Genomic DNA, 16,506 nt, shown 5'->3' with positions numbered 1-16,506 from the left:
AGAAGTGATTGGTCACACACTTCTCACCTCGCTCCAATCCGTGTCTACCACCCCGGGTAGGCGGATTCAGTGACTAGTCTACGTTTTGGGAAGACGCACCTGAGAAAGTCCCACGATTCTCGGGTGGCAGTCGAGCATTGTAGACGTTCTTGTTCAGTTTTCCTTCTCTCTCCCTATATCTAGGACGCTGGTATAGGGGTAAAGGGATTATGGGACAGGATTTAAGCAAGCCCAGTAAGGGCTGGTTAGCATGTGATTTAGTCGAAGACAGAGAGGGTGAGGAAATGGTTAAAGGTGTTGAAAAGATTGCGAAAGTATGTAGAATTGCTGTACCGACATGTGGAAGATTGCAACCAGAAAGTTGGCGTAGGTTACTGACAGAAAAGAAAGGCAAACTTACAGATAATGGTTTATTAAAGACTGCTGAAGCATGGTATAGAGTAGCGAAGGCTATTCAGCTAGAAGGTTGGGTTGAGGAAGAGATAAATCACAAAGGTGTGAAATTGTTTGTGTATCATAATAATTGTGTTGCTGGGGTCTATCCTCAGCCAGCGCCCAAAACCGGCGCCCAGGGAATGTCTATCCCCAAGGTTCAGTCAGCAATTAGTGATAGCCAGCTGACTATGTTCCCCACTCCCAATACCCATCCCATCACCTCCCCTGTCTGCCCGGTCCTGAATTCTGATGGATCTTTCTTTTCCCCTGCCCCATCTTTAACATTCCCATCATCCTCATCCATCCCTACGCTACCTGCTATACCTTCCCCTAACATTTCATCTGCCATTCCTGCCCTACACTCTCTCTCTGTTCATGACCCCCTCCCCTCTTCTTCCACCCAACTAACCACCTCCTCCGCCCTTGCCCCGGCTCCTCCCTCTACACCCACCCCTACCAATCCCTCTCCGTTCCCTCCCATCTCCACCCCAGCTCAATACCCCACCTCCTTCCCCTCCCCAGCCTGGCCCTACCCCTTCCCATATCCCATGGCCCTGCCCTATCCCGGATATCCACTCCCCACTCCCCAAGCCACGCCCCAGGTTCCGGTCATGCCCAGTCCGGCACAGTCTGCCCCGGATGTGCCCTCTTCCAACATGGCCGCCACTTCTTCCCTTAACCCTAATGTAGTACCTTCTCCGGCCACCAATATGGCGGCCCCCAGTTCGGCCCTGATGCCGGTAATTCCCGGTGACTACCTATCCCCAGGTTATGACTCGCTAGCCACCCCTGCATCTGGGGCTCGTTCCCAACCACCGATCCTTTCACCTCATTCAGGCCCTGCACCACGCAAAAGAGCCAATATCATAGAATTCGATGATGACGAGATGGACAGGGTGTCCCATGTCTCATCGGAGCTTGCCGCGGGAGCCCCAACTCATCGTTCTATCGATGACCCCTTTGGCCACAAGGGTCGGGGAGAACAGGCCCCTCCTAAATATGTTGCTTTCAATCCCACTCAAGCTAGTGCTCTAATGAAATCACTCCCTGACCCAGAAAAACAGCCTATGCCCTTCTACCGAGGGATAGTTCAAATTCAAAAGACTTATTCCGCAGCATGGCGTGATCTACTGAGCATTTGTGCTATAAAAGCAGGGGATGCATATTGGCCAAGCATGGCCCGACACCTCAGTACGGATCTGCTCGGCAGTGACGTTGATTACCCCTCCGGAGTAACTTTTTGCACCCAATTAAGAGAATGGGCTAAGGACAAACTTGCGGATCAGGCTGCTGGCCTTACTGATGTTATTCAAGATAAAGGAGAATCAGTGGAAAGGTTTCATGCAAGGCTGTATCAAATGTTCACAGATTTGGGGTTTGATCTTACTGACAAGATTCATTCACAAATGCTGTCAGGTGCGTTTGTCCAAGGTGTTAAAGACTCTATACGCAAGGGAATCATTGCTGCACGTCCTGAATACAAGGTTGTTCCCTTGGATACCCTGCTTTTAGTTGCTAGAGGTCTGGAATCTGTTCAGACCCCAAGAAGACCCAATCCAGCTCCACTCATGGTGGCCCGCGCTACCCCCATCACCTCTGGCACCAAGGGTGCCAAGCTAGAGGATGTAACTTGTTTTAATTGTGGGGCTCAGGGACACTACAGAAGTGATTGTCCGGAACCTAAAAAGGAACCTGGGGCACCCAGAAAGTTCTCTAAACCTGCCCCAGGCCCCAAGACCGAGAAAAAGATTCCAATTATTGAAGAACCAGATGATTAGGAAACTGGCAAGCCTGTGTCTGTAACCCCTGTAATGGCAGCGTCTACAGGGGATAAGGGAGGGCCACTTGCCACAGTGACTTTGCCCATTGAAGACCATCCTACTACATTTCTAGTTGACACAGGTGCAGCCCGTAGTGTTCTACGAGAACAAGACCTGCCAGACCCATCCTTCCTGTCCAGTATTGATGTCTCTTGTGTTGGAGTGGATGGCCAGCCAAGACGTAGCCCTTTAACAACTCCACTACGAGTTGGCTCTAGCCTGCTTGCTCGCTTTGTAGTATCCTCCACATGCCCCATTAACCTGTTAGGTGCTGATGTTCTCTCACGCCTGCAAGCATCCATCACCTTTACCCCGGATGGGCAGGTAGAAATGTTTACACCTCTGTCTGTATCAGACACTTCAGCCCTATGCTCTTTGCCTCTGATGCTGCATATAGAAAAGCCCCGTGAGGAGGCAGCAGAATTAAGGTCCAATTTCCCAGAGGAATTAAAAACACAGGTGCCCGCTAAGTTATGGTCCTCAGGCCCAGAGGACATAGGTCACCTAAATGTTCCCCCTGTGGTGGTAAAGCTTATTTCAGGAGCTAAGTTACCAAGAAAACCACAATATCCATTAAAACCAGCACAGTCTGCTGCAATTTCTGTCCACATCAAGGCACTCTTGGGGAAGGGTGCCCTTGTCAAATGTAAATCTGAATGCAACACCCCGTTATTTCCTGTGAAAAAGAAAACTCCAAAGGGTGAGCCAGAGAAGTACAGGATGGTTCAGGATCTCCGTGCTGTTAATGAAGCTACCGTCCTGGACACCCCTCTTGTACCAAATCCTCATACTCTGCTCTCCGGAGTCCCACCATCTGCAAAATTCTTCACAGTTATTGACCTGGCCAATGCCTTTTTCAGTGTCCCACTGGACCCATCCTGTCAATACCTGTTTGCTTTCACTCATGAAATGCAACAGTATACCTGGACTGTCATGCCCCAAGGGGCACAAAATTCTCCAAGTCAATTTGCTAAGGCCATGGGCACCATCCTTGACCCATGGCAAGCTGAGCACCCAGAAGTTGTCCTACTTCAGTATGTGGATGATCTACTGCTGTGTGGAGATGATATTCCCACTACTGAAAGGTGTTCAATCAGTCTTCTTTCCTATTTGGCAGAACAGGGATGCAAAGCTTCACTCATCAAGCTACAATTCTGTCAATCTTCAGTGATCTTCCTTGGACATTGCCTATCTCAAGGTACCAGACATCTTACTCGGGACCGGGTAAGAGCTGTTCTGGACATTCCACCTCCAAGGACTTCAAAGTCTCTTCATGCCTTCCTAGGCCTCATTTCCTACTGCAGAGCATGGATCCCAGAAGCCTCTCTGCTTATGCAACCTCTCTATGACGCTCTTAAGTCTGACCCGTTTTGTCTGACCAATGACGCCCTGGACAATTTCGATGCTTTAAAACGTGCCATTGCTTCAGCTCCTGCCTTGGGCCTACCTGACTACTCCAAACCTTTCAAATTATTCGTCTCTGAAAGACAAGGCCATGCTACAGGAGTCCTCACCCAAACTAATGACTCAAGAGGCCGCCAGAGGCCTATTGGATATTTCTCATGTCAACTGGACATTGTGGCCAGAGGGACTCCTTCCTGTCTCAGGGCTGTTTTTGCTGCAAGAGAACTCATAGAAAGAACCTCAGACCTGGTCCTTGGCCACCCTCTGGTTGTTTTGGCCCCTCATGACATTTCTGCCATCATCAACCAAGTCCAGCTCAAGCACGTGTCTCCAGCCAGACATCTGCGCTTACAGTGTCATCTTCTTTTGCCTGACAACATTTCCATTCAAAGATGTCAAGTGCTTAATCCGTCCACTCTTCTTCCACTCCCTGAGGGGGGTATCTATTATGGATTTATCACGGATGAAACCTACATTCACCTGCTCTGTGGATGTATTAAGAAAGTCATGCATCCACATTTGACATTTTATGAAGGCGAAAAACCTCTCTGTGAAGGCCCAGATCACGCCTTCTGCACCATGTGGTACAAACCGAACATTACTCCTGAACCTTGCTATGAAGATGAGCTTTACCACCGGACCGATGTAAAGCTCACTGCACAAGACTTCTATTGTGACTCTGAAGGCAATAGCATGGTCTTGATCCAGCTACCTCAACAACTTAACTACCTTTACCGTCATTGGGATACTGCTATCCCACATATTCCTGTTACCAAGTTGAAGACAAGGTCATGGAATGATCTTGGGCCCATGGCAAAACTATGGGCCACCATGAACGAAGAACAGCTACAGGAAAATGGTATTGTCAAATACCCAACAACTGACCTTCTAGAAGCATGGCCACGCCATTTCCTGGAAAAGGAATTCCAAGATCTGGTCATAAAGAATGATTATGACCCAGAAACACCTCATGACTGTTTTGAACAGATGAAAATGGAAACAGTGCACTTACCAACTGTGCATGAGAACCCATTACCAGATCCGGATTTTACCCTGTTTGTGGACGGATCGAGATATGCCGATGAAGGAGGAACATATCACACAGGATATGCCGTAACCACAACAGATGAAGTCATTAAATCATCATCCTTACCGCCAGCAATGTCTGCGCAAGAAGCTGAATTACAGGCTCTGACTTCAGCATGCAAAATTTCCGAAGGAAAACGTGCCAACATCTATACAGATTCAAGATATGCTCTGGGTGTGGCACATGACTTCGGCCTAATTTGGAAGACTAGAGGATTTCTTACCACCGCCGGTACACCAGTCAAACACAGCACTGCAATCAAGGAGCTAATGGATGCCCTCCTACTCCCCAAAGAAGTGGCCGTTTTGAAAGTCAAGGCCCATGGGAAATTGGATACAGATGAAGCAAAGGGCAACCATTTGGCTGATCAAGCTGCTAAGTTAGCGGCCAGGGATCTGCAGGAAGTGGATGAAGAAGTGTCCGGACAAGAAGAAGAAGAAGAAGAAGTCCCTATTTTTGCTTTGCAAACTCTTCCTACTGATTTGCGAATTTTACAAGAACAACAAGCTGCAGTCACTCCTGAGGAAATCCAGAAATGGAAAAAGAAAGGAGCTGTCCAAAAGGACGGAATATATTACAACAACTTCAAATTTTGTCTTCCCAGAAATTTATACCCAGCAGTGGTCCAATGGGCACATGGGCCTGCACACCTGTCAAAAGAACTGATGGCCGCCCTCATACAGAAGTATTATGAAGCACCCGGAATCACAACATTGATAAGCAACTTCTGCAAAGCCTGTGTTATTTGTGCAAAATGCAACCCGGGAAGACCAGTCAAGGTGCCTGCAAAGAACCTGGCAAAGCCCATGTACCCCTTCCAACGAATTCAAATTGACCACATCCAAATGCCCAAGAGTGGGCCCCATGAATATGCACTAGTAATAGTGGACATGTTCTCAGGCTGGCCAGAAGCCTACCCAGTGGCCAATATCACTGCAAAGACAACCGCAAAGCGCCTAATTACAGATATTGTATGCAGATTCGGACTCCCAGAAGTCATTGAGAGTGATCAAGGCCCAGCCTTTACAGCAACTGTGACTAAAGAAATTTGGACTGCTCTAGGGGTGACTCTAGCCTTCCATACCCCTTACCACCCACAAAGTAGTGGTAAAGTGGAGCGCATGAATGGCACTCTAAAAACCAGAATGTTAAAAATGTCACAAGAAACAAAGATGCCCTGGCCAGAAAGCCTACCAATAGCTCTATTTAGTGTTAGGCACACACCTAGAGGGAAGTATTCACTGTCCCCATATGAGGTTCTATTTGGGACAGCACCCAGACTAGGTTGTTATTATCCGCAGCAGTTGCAACTCCAATCAGATGTTTTAGTAGACTATGTAACTGAACTTGCAAATGTCCTAAACAAAATACATGCCCAAGTTTTCTCTTCAATTCCAGATCCCGAATTGGATACAGGTTCCCATAACCTACTCCCCGGAGATTGGGTCCTGGTTAAGAAGTTTGTGCGGAAAAATACCCTAGAACCGAGATTTGACGGTCCATTCCAAGTTCTCCTGATTACCGCAACCTCCGTCAAATTGGCCGGTAGGCCAAATTGGATCCACGCTTCCCACTGCAAGAAATCTCCTGCCCCAGAGGAGGCGAATATCGCACAAACATGTATCTCTGGTACATCTTCTCCTTAATCAGCCTTATGAAGGCCCAGCAAGTAGCCATTACCAAAGACATTAGTGGGTACACCTTCTGGTATAATTCATCATGCACCCAGGTGGCTACTTATACCTTTGACTACTGTGATATTGTAGAATGCCCATTTCCCACACCACAAATCCAGAGCATCTATAGAGATATCCCTCATTCGAAAGACCCATATGTTTGTGTAGTTGACAAGCAATGGGGGCACAATTGTGACCATTGGGGGGCGGCGGGGTGGAATGCCGGGCCTGCCTGGGGTTACAAACCAAAAAGTGCCGTAGCTAAAGTAGATGATCATGGTAGATCGCTTCTCCAGAGAATGACTTTGAGAAAGCCTGGGGGGAGCACACCAATGAAATTAATCCTTAACATTGAGCGCCCAAGCCCAACAGATGCAGACCAGTATGTGATGGGAATGTACTGGAAAAAGGGTTCCTACCAGAAATTAGGGCATTTCTACCTCAAAGATATGTGCAACTCTTCTGAGTGGCAAGGGGCCACCCATATGGTCCCTAACCCATTAAAACCCCATATCCAGACCTTTCAGGACATGATGGCCATTGCTAACCCCACTTTTGAAGATACCATGGCCGCTGAAACAGGTTTTAATGATGTAAATTTATGGTTAGAATGGATGAAATATAATGCTAATAAGCATAATAGAACCGCATGTTATGTGTGTGGAGGTGCCCGGCCTCACCTGGGTACCGTACCTTTAATCCTACCCGTAGATATAGAAGAATGTGTTTTAAGCCTTTTTGCCTATCACTATAATTTTAACAGGTCCATATGTATTGCATGGACAAAGGAGTATCCTCTTCTAGCCAAAGACGTCAAACCCCCTGATGGTATTACCGTATATAAAGGTAATTACACTTGCTATGCCATGTACGATGGTATTGGTAAATTTGTAGGTAACTTTTCCAAAGGCTATTGTGCTACATACAGAACTGTCCCTGTACGTTTGCTGCAACATCACACTAGGTCACTAGGAGACATTTATTGGTTGTGTGGGGATTTACAGCTAAGATCCAGAATGGACACAGAATGGTGGGGAGAGTGTACTTTGACTAAGGCCATTATGCCTATACATATTATTTCTGACACACACCTCAACACCCATGAGTTCAGCCACACTAAGGTTAAACGTGACGCCCCAGTGAAAGGAAGTTTTGATCCTCATGTATATATTGATGCCATTGGAGTGCCCAGGGGGGTGCCCAATGAGTTTAAAGCTAGGGATGAAGTTGCTGCAGGATTTGAATCAATTTTTACCATAGTTACCGCAAACAAGAATCTAAATTGGATAAATTACATTTATTATAATCAACAGCGTTTTGTCAATTACACCAGAGACGCCCTCCAGGGATTGGCCGAACAGTTGCAGGCCACATCCCAAATGACTTTCCAGAATAGAATGGCCCTAGATATGATCTTAGCCGAAAAAGGAGGGGTTTGTAAGATTTTGCCCGACACTATGACATGTTGTACCTACATCCCAGAAAACACAGGCCCTAATGGTAAAGTCACACTAGCTATAGAAAAATTAAATGACCTGTCTGAAGAGTTAAAAAGGAATTCTGGGATAAAAGATCCCTGGGAAAGATGGTTTGGTTGGATGACAGGATGGCAAAAGGCTTTAATGCAGATTGGTATGGCTATACTAATTTTTCTTTTTATTTTTGCTCTTCTCTTTTGTTGTGTCCTCCCATGTCTGAGAAAATCCCTCATGAAGACTGTTGACCAAGCAGCACCCACTTTGACCCATCTCGAAGTTGATGACCAAGAATTCCAAGACATCAACTCACCCTGTCTGCCGCTGCAAACATTCCCTTTTGTTGATAAAGTGCAGGAATTCTAGGAAGGGACTAGCTCAGGGACAGCATCTGTCAGTGAATGGTAAAGGCCCCATGTGGAGAAGTGGTGGGTTAGCTGCCATGGGATACCCTTGGGTGTGAAGCGTTCGAGAGCCATACTGACGGATGGTTAGCCTATTAGGGTCAGATCTAGGGACAGCCTTGCACTTTGCATTAACACCTAGCTAGCGGCCACGGGGTTTCTGTGCCTTTGGGTTAACACGTCTTCTGATACTAATATAATAAAGTTTTATCTCTTAGAATCTAACATTTCATAGGGGGGACTGATGTGGAATTATTAAAAATTATTATTGTACTTGTATTGAATTATTGTACTAACTCCATTTTAACCTTATATTGTGACAATCCTCCATTTTGTCCTCCTAACCTGACTTCTTCAAATCCTCCATTTTGTCCTCATGACTTAACTTGTTCATTTTAAAACTACATTACGTGACTGAACTTCTCAACCCAATTAATACAGTAGACAAAGACCGTGTTTCCTTCAAGGACAAGTACCAGGAGGTGCTGGCTACTCCTTAAGACTTGCTGGCTACTCCTTAGAGCTTGTAAGATAGTACAGTTTGAAGGCCACAGAACACAGTAGTAATGAAATGTTCTATTCATAAGAGACCTTGCACCTGGACATAAAGCCTGATATCATTGACCGTGTAAAATGACGCTTAGGACCCCCTTGTCCCCCACCCGTGTCCAGAATAATCCCACCTCTGATGGGTGGGCACGGGACTAACCTCTTAATTTTACGAACCAATAGGTAAGACACTAACCCCGTCACTTAACAATTAATCCAATTGATGATGTTTATTTGCTGATATTCTAATAATCAATGATGACGCAAAATGCCTCTTAAAAGGGCCTGCGCGCCCGCTTTTTCTTCACTTGCCAATAAACTTTCTCGAAGTTATTTTAACCTGAACCTCGTGTGTCAGACTTAATTACTTCAGCGTATATACGCAATTTAATTTTATTGATTTGGACAGGAACAGATAGACTTTGAACATTTTGGTTTACTTTCAAAAAGTACCATAACAAAACCACTTACCTCTCCAGCAAAGACTGACCCGTTAGGTACGTCTCAAAGCACAGACCAAGCAGTTACCTTCCCCTATAGCGCCCAAACAATCAGTTACCCCTTGAGCACACAATGAGCAACTAATCACAACCCCCAGCACACAATGATAAAACCAGGCTCACCAGTTCCAGTCTGCCTTATGGTCCAGTCCCCCCGTTCTGTTCACTAAAGAACCCTGGATTACAAAGGAGAAAACCAGATTCAGAGTTGGTCACTAAAAGTTCGTCTAAGACTAGTGCACACTGTGTGCACGAACCCGGCTATTTAGGGTTAGTTGTTCTAATTACATCTTGGTATGCTTCTCAAAAATACCATCATCATTTCTTCCACACACTTTTCTGCGGCTTGAAGGGAGAATGGCACAGATTGCTCATGGAAAGGAGGCACTCCATAGACCATTCACTGCAGGCTTTCCTGAGAGGTCTCTCCAAGCTGCTTAACAATAAATCTGATTTGTTCTCTATTTATACTGAAAGTGGCCGTCAAACTTCTAATCTTTCTCTTTAACGCATGAGACAAGCCGGACATCACTTTGTCTTATGTATTTTTCCTACACTTGGCAATCTTGACAAAGGACGGAACTTAGGACAAGCTTCGCCCCTTGTTCGCTTGACAGAGAATTTTCCGTAAGCTCCACCCTTTTTATTCACAATTGTCAGGCGTAGATAAAATACCTAGGACAAAAAGTAGTTCCTATTTTGTCTTCTGTTTTAAAGAGACATAGATCAGAAAATACCAGATTCTGAAAGAGGAAAAGAAGAGGAACCAATATGAGAAAGGTAAGTTTGAGGTGACAGAGCCACTTGTAAGTTAGTAATACATACCAACTGAATTCTACTTCCTAATCGATTTACTGTATACTATGGATTTATTTCATTACAATTGTATATTTTCCCTACAATCTACGAGGGGAGAGGCACGGCAGGGGCCAGGCTACGAGGGCAGAGGCACGGCAGGGGCCAGGCTACGAGGGCAGAGGCACGGCAGGGGCCAGGCTACGAGGGCAGAGGCACGGCAGGGGCCAGGCTACGAGGGCAGAGGCACGGCAGGGGCCAGGCTACGAGGGCAGAGGCACGGCAGGGGCCAGGCTACGAGGGCAGAGGCACTGCAGGGGTCAGGCTACGAGGGCAGAGGCACGGCAGGGGCCAGGCTACGAGGGCAGAGGCACTGCACGGGCTGGACTATGAGGGATTGGGCACTGCACAGGACGGGTGAAGACCCAGTTGAGACTGGTATCCATCTCTTACCAGTCCAGACATATCCAGGGACCTCAATATCCGCTCATCATCAACCCGGCCTGAAATCAGAGAGAAATGGTCAGGGAGAAGGATACTGACAGCCTACAGTGCACACAGGACAAATGTAACAGTGAAAAGCGAAATCTCACCAGAATCAGGGTATATGTCTTTCAAGGGGTATATTACCTGTACAAACAAAACATATCAATTCATTAATACACCTTGGGATTTAGCAATTTAAAAGAAAGTTAAATAAAGTTACCAGAAACGTATATAAAGTCACCGCTGATAATAAGCTAATACAGAGTAATGGGGGGGGCGCTGTATATACAGTCACTGCTGATAATAGGCCAATACAGAGTAATGGGGGGGCACTGTATATAGAGTCACTGCTGATAAGCTAATACAGAGTAATGGGGGGTGGGGCTCTTTATAGAGTCACTGCTGATAACAGGCTAACACAGAGTAATGGGGGGGGCTCTATATATAGTCACCGCTGATAAGCTAATACAGAGTAATGGGGGTTGGGTGGGCTCTATATATAGTCACTGCTGATAAAAGGCTAATACAGAGTAATGGGGGAGCTGTATATACAGTCACTGCTGATAATAGGCCAATACAGAGTAATGGGGGGCGGCGGCGCTGTATATACAGTCACTGCTGATAACAGGCTAATACAGAGTAATGGGGAGGGGGGCGCTGTATATACAGTCACTGCTGATAAATTGGGGGAGATACAGCATTACGGGCACTGTATACCATCATTGTACTGAGGGAGATACGGCATTACGGTGGGGGCTGTATACCATCATTGTACTGGGGGAGATACGAAATTACGGTGGGGGCTGTATACCATCATTGTACTGGGGGAGATACGAAATTACGGTGGGGGCTGTATACCATCATTGTACTGGGGGAGATACGGCATTACAGGGCGCTGTATACCATCATTGTACTGGGGGAGATACAGCATTACGGTGGGGGGCTGTATACCATCATTGTACTGAGGGAGATACGGCATTACGGTGGGCGCTGTATACCATCATTGTACTGGGGGGAGATACAGCATTACGGTGGGAGTTATATACCATCATTGTACTGGGGGAGATACAGCATTACGGTGGGAGTTATATACCATCATTGTACTGGGGGAGATACAGCATTACGGTGGGGGGCTGTATACCATCATTGTACTGAGGGAGATACAGCATTACGGTGGGCGCTGTATACCATCATTGTACTGAGGGAGATACAGCATTACGGTGGGAGTTGTATACCATCATTGTACTGGGGGAGATACAGCATTACGGGCGCTGTATACCATCATTGTATTGGGGGAGATACAGCATTACGGGCGCTGTATACCATCATTGCACTGGGGGAGATACAGCATTACGGTGGGCGCTGTATACCATCATTGTACTGGGGGGAGATACGGCATTACGGTGGGGGCTGTATAGCATCATTGTACTGGGGGAGATACGGCATTACGCGGGCGCTGTATACCATCATTGCACTGGGGGAGATACAGCATTACGGTGGGAGTTGTATACCATCATTGTACTGGGGGAGATACGGCATTACGGTGGGGGCTGTATACCATCATTGTACTGGGGGAGATACGGCATTACGCGGGCACTGTATACCATCATTGCACTGGGGGAGATACAGCATTACGGTGGGAGTTGTATACCATCATTGTACTGGGGGAGATACGGCATTACGGTGGGGGCTGTATACCATCATTGTACTGGGGGAGATACGGCATTACGGGGCGCTGTATACCATCATTGCACTGGGGGAGATACAGCATTACGGGCTCTGTATACCATCATTGTACTGAGGGGAGATAAGGCATTACAGTGGGGGCTGTATACCATCATTGTACTGGGGTACAAAGCGACATGTTCAGTTAACAATTAAGAGAGAATCCTCACCTGTTCCCTAAGGCTTCCATCACTGAGAAATGGTTTTTGTGGAAGAAACATTACCCCACGAGGGCCAAACGATGTGTGAACAGAAACCTCACCTAAAAGATGTGAGGACACAGATGGGTGGAGATTTTACTTTAACGCACTCAAAGATGTATGTACAATTACTATGATAATAACTGGTCCATACAGCTGTGATCATCTATTCTATATTTACTCAGTAACTGGTCCATACAGCCCCAGGGCCGGCTCGTCCATAGGACGGACTGGAGCCGTGGCTCCAGGCAGCACTTTAACAGAGGCGGCATTTTGCCGCTCCGGCCGTTAGGAGCCTGTGCCCCCTCTGCTGCATATATATATGCAGCAAAAGGTGGCTTTCTAATCATTGAGGAAGACTGACCTGTTGGGTCATCAGTCTATGACCGAGAGCCCGACACCAGGAGGGGGCCCGGCAGTTTTGCCCTGTATGCCGCTGGGTGCAGCCCCTCCGTTCAGTTTGCCCTAACGGAGAGCCTCCTGTCTGCAGATCCGCCGGGTGCAGAGCTGCAGACTATATGATGGAGGTCTTGCAAGCTCCCAGAGCGTTGCCACGGGTTACCACGGCATCACTGACTGGAGCTCAAGAGAACTCGAACCACATGGTCTGCAACAAACACCTGGCAGAGCTGCAGACAGGAAAGCGATCCCACTGGACTACCAGGGAAAGGTATGTCAATGTGGGGAGACTTGTCACAGCTGCACTCCCACAGCCTTCTCCCCCACACCATGTCCCTCACAGCCTGCCCCCCCACAGCCTGTCCCTCCACACCCTGTTCCCCCACACTGTCACCCATACAGCCTGCTCCCCCACTGTAACGGACCGTTTCAGCATAAAAGGGGAAAAATGCGTTTAGGCGATAATCCCCTTTTCCATAGACAGGCACAGCTACTGCAGAACATCAGAACTCACGAGCTGGATACGAAATAACACTCGGAACTGGAACAGCTGAACAAGAAAAGCATACAATCGGCTTACACTCTTGGCAGTCAGCTTACAATCCAATCCCCCCCAAGAACGAGACGACACTTCATTTTGAGGGTTAAGCAGGAACTCTAGACTGGGACACCCAGTCTGGCTTTTATTTCCAACTCACACATACAGGCCACACCCAGGGGGAGGCATAAAATAACCAATGACATAGATGTTACCTCCCACACATCCCCTCCCCTTAGTGTGACACATAATCCCATTATGCATACAGTTTAAAATATACTTTTACACAACTTCCATAACTTTAAAACCATACATCACATTCACATAAAAATACATATCCACAATCAATCCATTCAGGGGAACAACATATTAAAAAATGGCATGAATCCGACCAGGGGTTTAAAAGTTACTAAAAGTATCTTTTGGGCCTGGGCTTGCAGCATGGCACAATCTGGCTCAAACAGAAGTAAAACATCCCCCACAATGCATCCCGGCTTCCTCCCTTCTGCCCTGGAGATAATTGGAGAAGTAATTCAATTATCTAGGACTAGAGTCAGACTCCATTAACCACATGGTTGCAAAAAGACAGTAAAAGACATAAAATTACCTACTGATACATTTAACACATAAAACACACATTTCTACATATCCCCAGTTTAACTGAACACATAAATACCTACATAATATTTAAGACAGTATTACTGTGATATGTTACAAAGTCTTAAAGGGACATTAGTCCCAAAAGTCCCAATATGTCCATCGCTGATTTTAAAGGGCCAGTAGCAGCAATATAAATTATTACATGCCCAAATATAGTTTCTAAAGTGCAACACGTCCAGGGGCCATAGTCAGCGGGCAGGAGGCCAGCAGCCAGGCCTCTCCAGTTCACAGTGGCGAAGCTGGTTTCGCCACATTTCTCCCCTTTGCCAATTAGACTAACAGGGTACCTGACTTTCTGCCGGTCAGTGCCCTGGTTAGTCCAGCAACCCACCCACAAAACAGAAATAACAGAGCAGCCCGCCCCCACTAACCGGTTACTACATCTGGGTGAGGAAGAATTTTGTCCAAGTTCTGGGGTTTCACCACTGCTGGGTGGGAGACGGGTAGGCTGCCTTGGTGGGTTGCTGAGGGGGCAGAGACCAGCGGTACTCTGTCCTGTTGCCAGCACTACCACGGGAGTAGTCTGGTGGGCGCCTGGTTGCTGGAGACTGGCTGTCTCCCCTTTAGGTGCACAGCTCGACTGCCGGAGGGGGAGACTGACTGTCTCCCCTTTGGATCCATCACACTGAGGCTGGGGAACAGGACCGACCGTCCCTATCCCTTGTGCTGTAAGTGCAGAGACTACGGTCCCATCTGCACAGTTGTGGGGCTTAACATCTCCCCTCGGTGGGTTAGGTTGCCGTGGGAGAGAGGGTGTAACAAGCTCCTCTCTCTGGATGGCAAACTGCCGCTGGGGAGGGAGGACACTGCTCTCCTCTCCCTTTACTTCACACTGCCTTCCTGGCACATCACTTTGCTGCTGGGGGGCAGGAACAACAACCTCTGCCCCCTGTAACTCAGCCTGCCGCTGGGGAGGAAGGACGACACCTTCATCTCCCTGGGGTACACACTGCCGCTGGGGAGGGAGGACGCTGCTCTCCTCTCCCTTCACTTCACACTGCCTTCCTGGCACATCACTTTGCTGCTGGGGGGCAGGAACAACAACCTCTGCCCCCTGTAACTCAGCCTGCCGCTGGGGAGGAAGGACGACACCTTCATCTCCCTGGGACTTACTCTGTCGCTGGGGATCTGGGCCTGCTGCCCACCATCCCGTTGGGCCCGGTGGAGAGACCTCGGTCCCATCTCCACCTGCCTGTTGTGGTTCCTCACAGGACCAATCTTGTTGGATCCTCTGCGTCCTTAGCAGCATGAGGTACGCCTGTACATCGTCGTAGACCCGGGATGCCATCTGCACCGCTCGGGCTGGTGAGAATAGAGCCATCCTGCTCCTGTATTCCCTGATAAACTCGGATTCCTCCTTCTCCCTTGGAGGTGCTGCAGCAGCTGCGACTCTGTCTCCTTCCATTTTCTTATTTCCTTTGTAGCTAGGGTCGCTGTACGGATACTAGCGTTGCCCTCAATTTGTAATCCAGAAATGGTGTTGTCTGTAGCTGTCCCTCTGGTTGTAGGAACGATCCCGCCGCTTGCCACCAATTGTAACGGACCGTTTCAGCATAAAAGGGGAAAAATGCGTTTAGGCGATAATCCCCTTTTCCATAGACAGGCACAGCTACTGCAGAACATCAGAACTCACGAGCTGGATACGAAATAACACTCGGAACTGGAACAGCTGAACAAGAAAAGCATACAATCGGCTTACACTCTTGGCAGTCAGCTTACAATCCAATCCCCCCCAAGAACGAGACGACACTTCATTTTGAGGGTTAAGCAGGAACTCTAGACTGGGACACCCAGTCTGGCTTTTATTTCCAACTCACACATACAGGCCACACCCAGGGGGAGGCATAAAATAACCAATGACATAGATGTTACCTCCCACACATCCCCTCCCCTTAGTGTGACACATAATCCCATTATGCATACAGTTTAAAATATACTTTTACACAACTTCCATAACTTTAAAACCATACATCACATTCACATAAAAATACATATCCACAATCAATCCATTCAGGGGAACAACATATTAAAAAATGGCATGAATCCGACCAGGGGTTTAAAAGTTACTAAAAGTATCTTTTGGGCCTGGGCTTGCAGCATGGCACAATCTGGCTCAAACAGAAGTAAAACATCCCCCACAATGCATCCCGGCTTCCTCCCTTCTGCCCTGGAGATAATTGGAGAAGTAATTCAATTATCTAGGACTAGAGTCAGACTCCATTAACCACATGGTTGCAAAAAGACAGTAAAAGACATAAAATTACCTACTGATACATTTAACACATAAAACACACATTTCTACATATCCCCAGTTTAACTGAACACATAAATACCTACATAATATTTAAGACAG

At 47.3% G+C, this 16,506-nt stretch overlaps 1 protein-coding gene across 1 annotated transcript in view; it reads right to left on the bottom strand.

Annotated features, from left to right (window-relative positions):
- Positions 1-16,506, bottom strand: part of ABCD4 (ATP binding cassette subfamily D member 4) — a 40,414-nt gene that overhangs the window by 4,312 nt on the left and 19,596 nt on the right. The window contains exons 13-16 of the mRNA XM_063440170.1: positions 12,527-12,618; positions 10,739-10,775; positions 10,599-10,648; positions 9,474-9,526 (exon numbers count right to left, since the gene is read on the bottom strand). Of these exons, the coding sequence (XP_063296240.1) occupies positions 9,474-9,526; positions 10,599-10,648; positions 10,739-10,775; positions 12,527-12,618 (232 nt within the window). The remainder of the gene's footprint in view (positions 1-9,473; positions 9,527-10,598; positions 10,649-10,738; positions 10,776-12,526; positions 12,619-16,506) is intronic.

The sequence above is a fragment of the Pelobates fuscus genome, chromosome 13, assembly GCF_036172605.1.
Source record: "Pelobates fuscus isolate aPelFus1 chromosome 13, aPelFus1.pri, whole genome shotgun sequence".
Classification (NCBI taxonomy): domain Eukaryota; kingdom Metazoa; phylum Chordata; class Amphibia; order Anura; family Pelobatidae; genus Pelobates; species Pelobates fuscus.
Note: the sequence above shows the minus strand (reverse complement) of the source record. Positions and strands in the feature narration are given on the sequence as shown.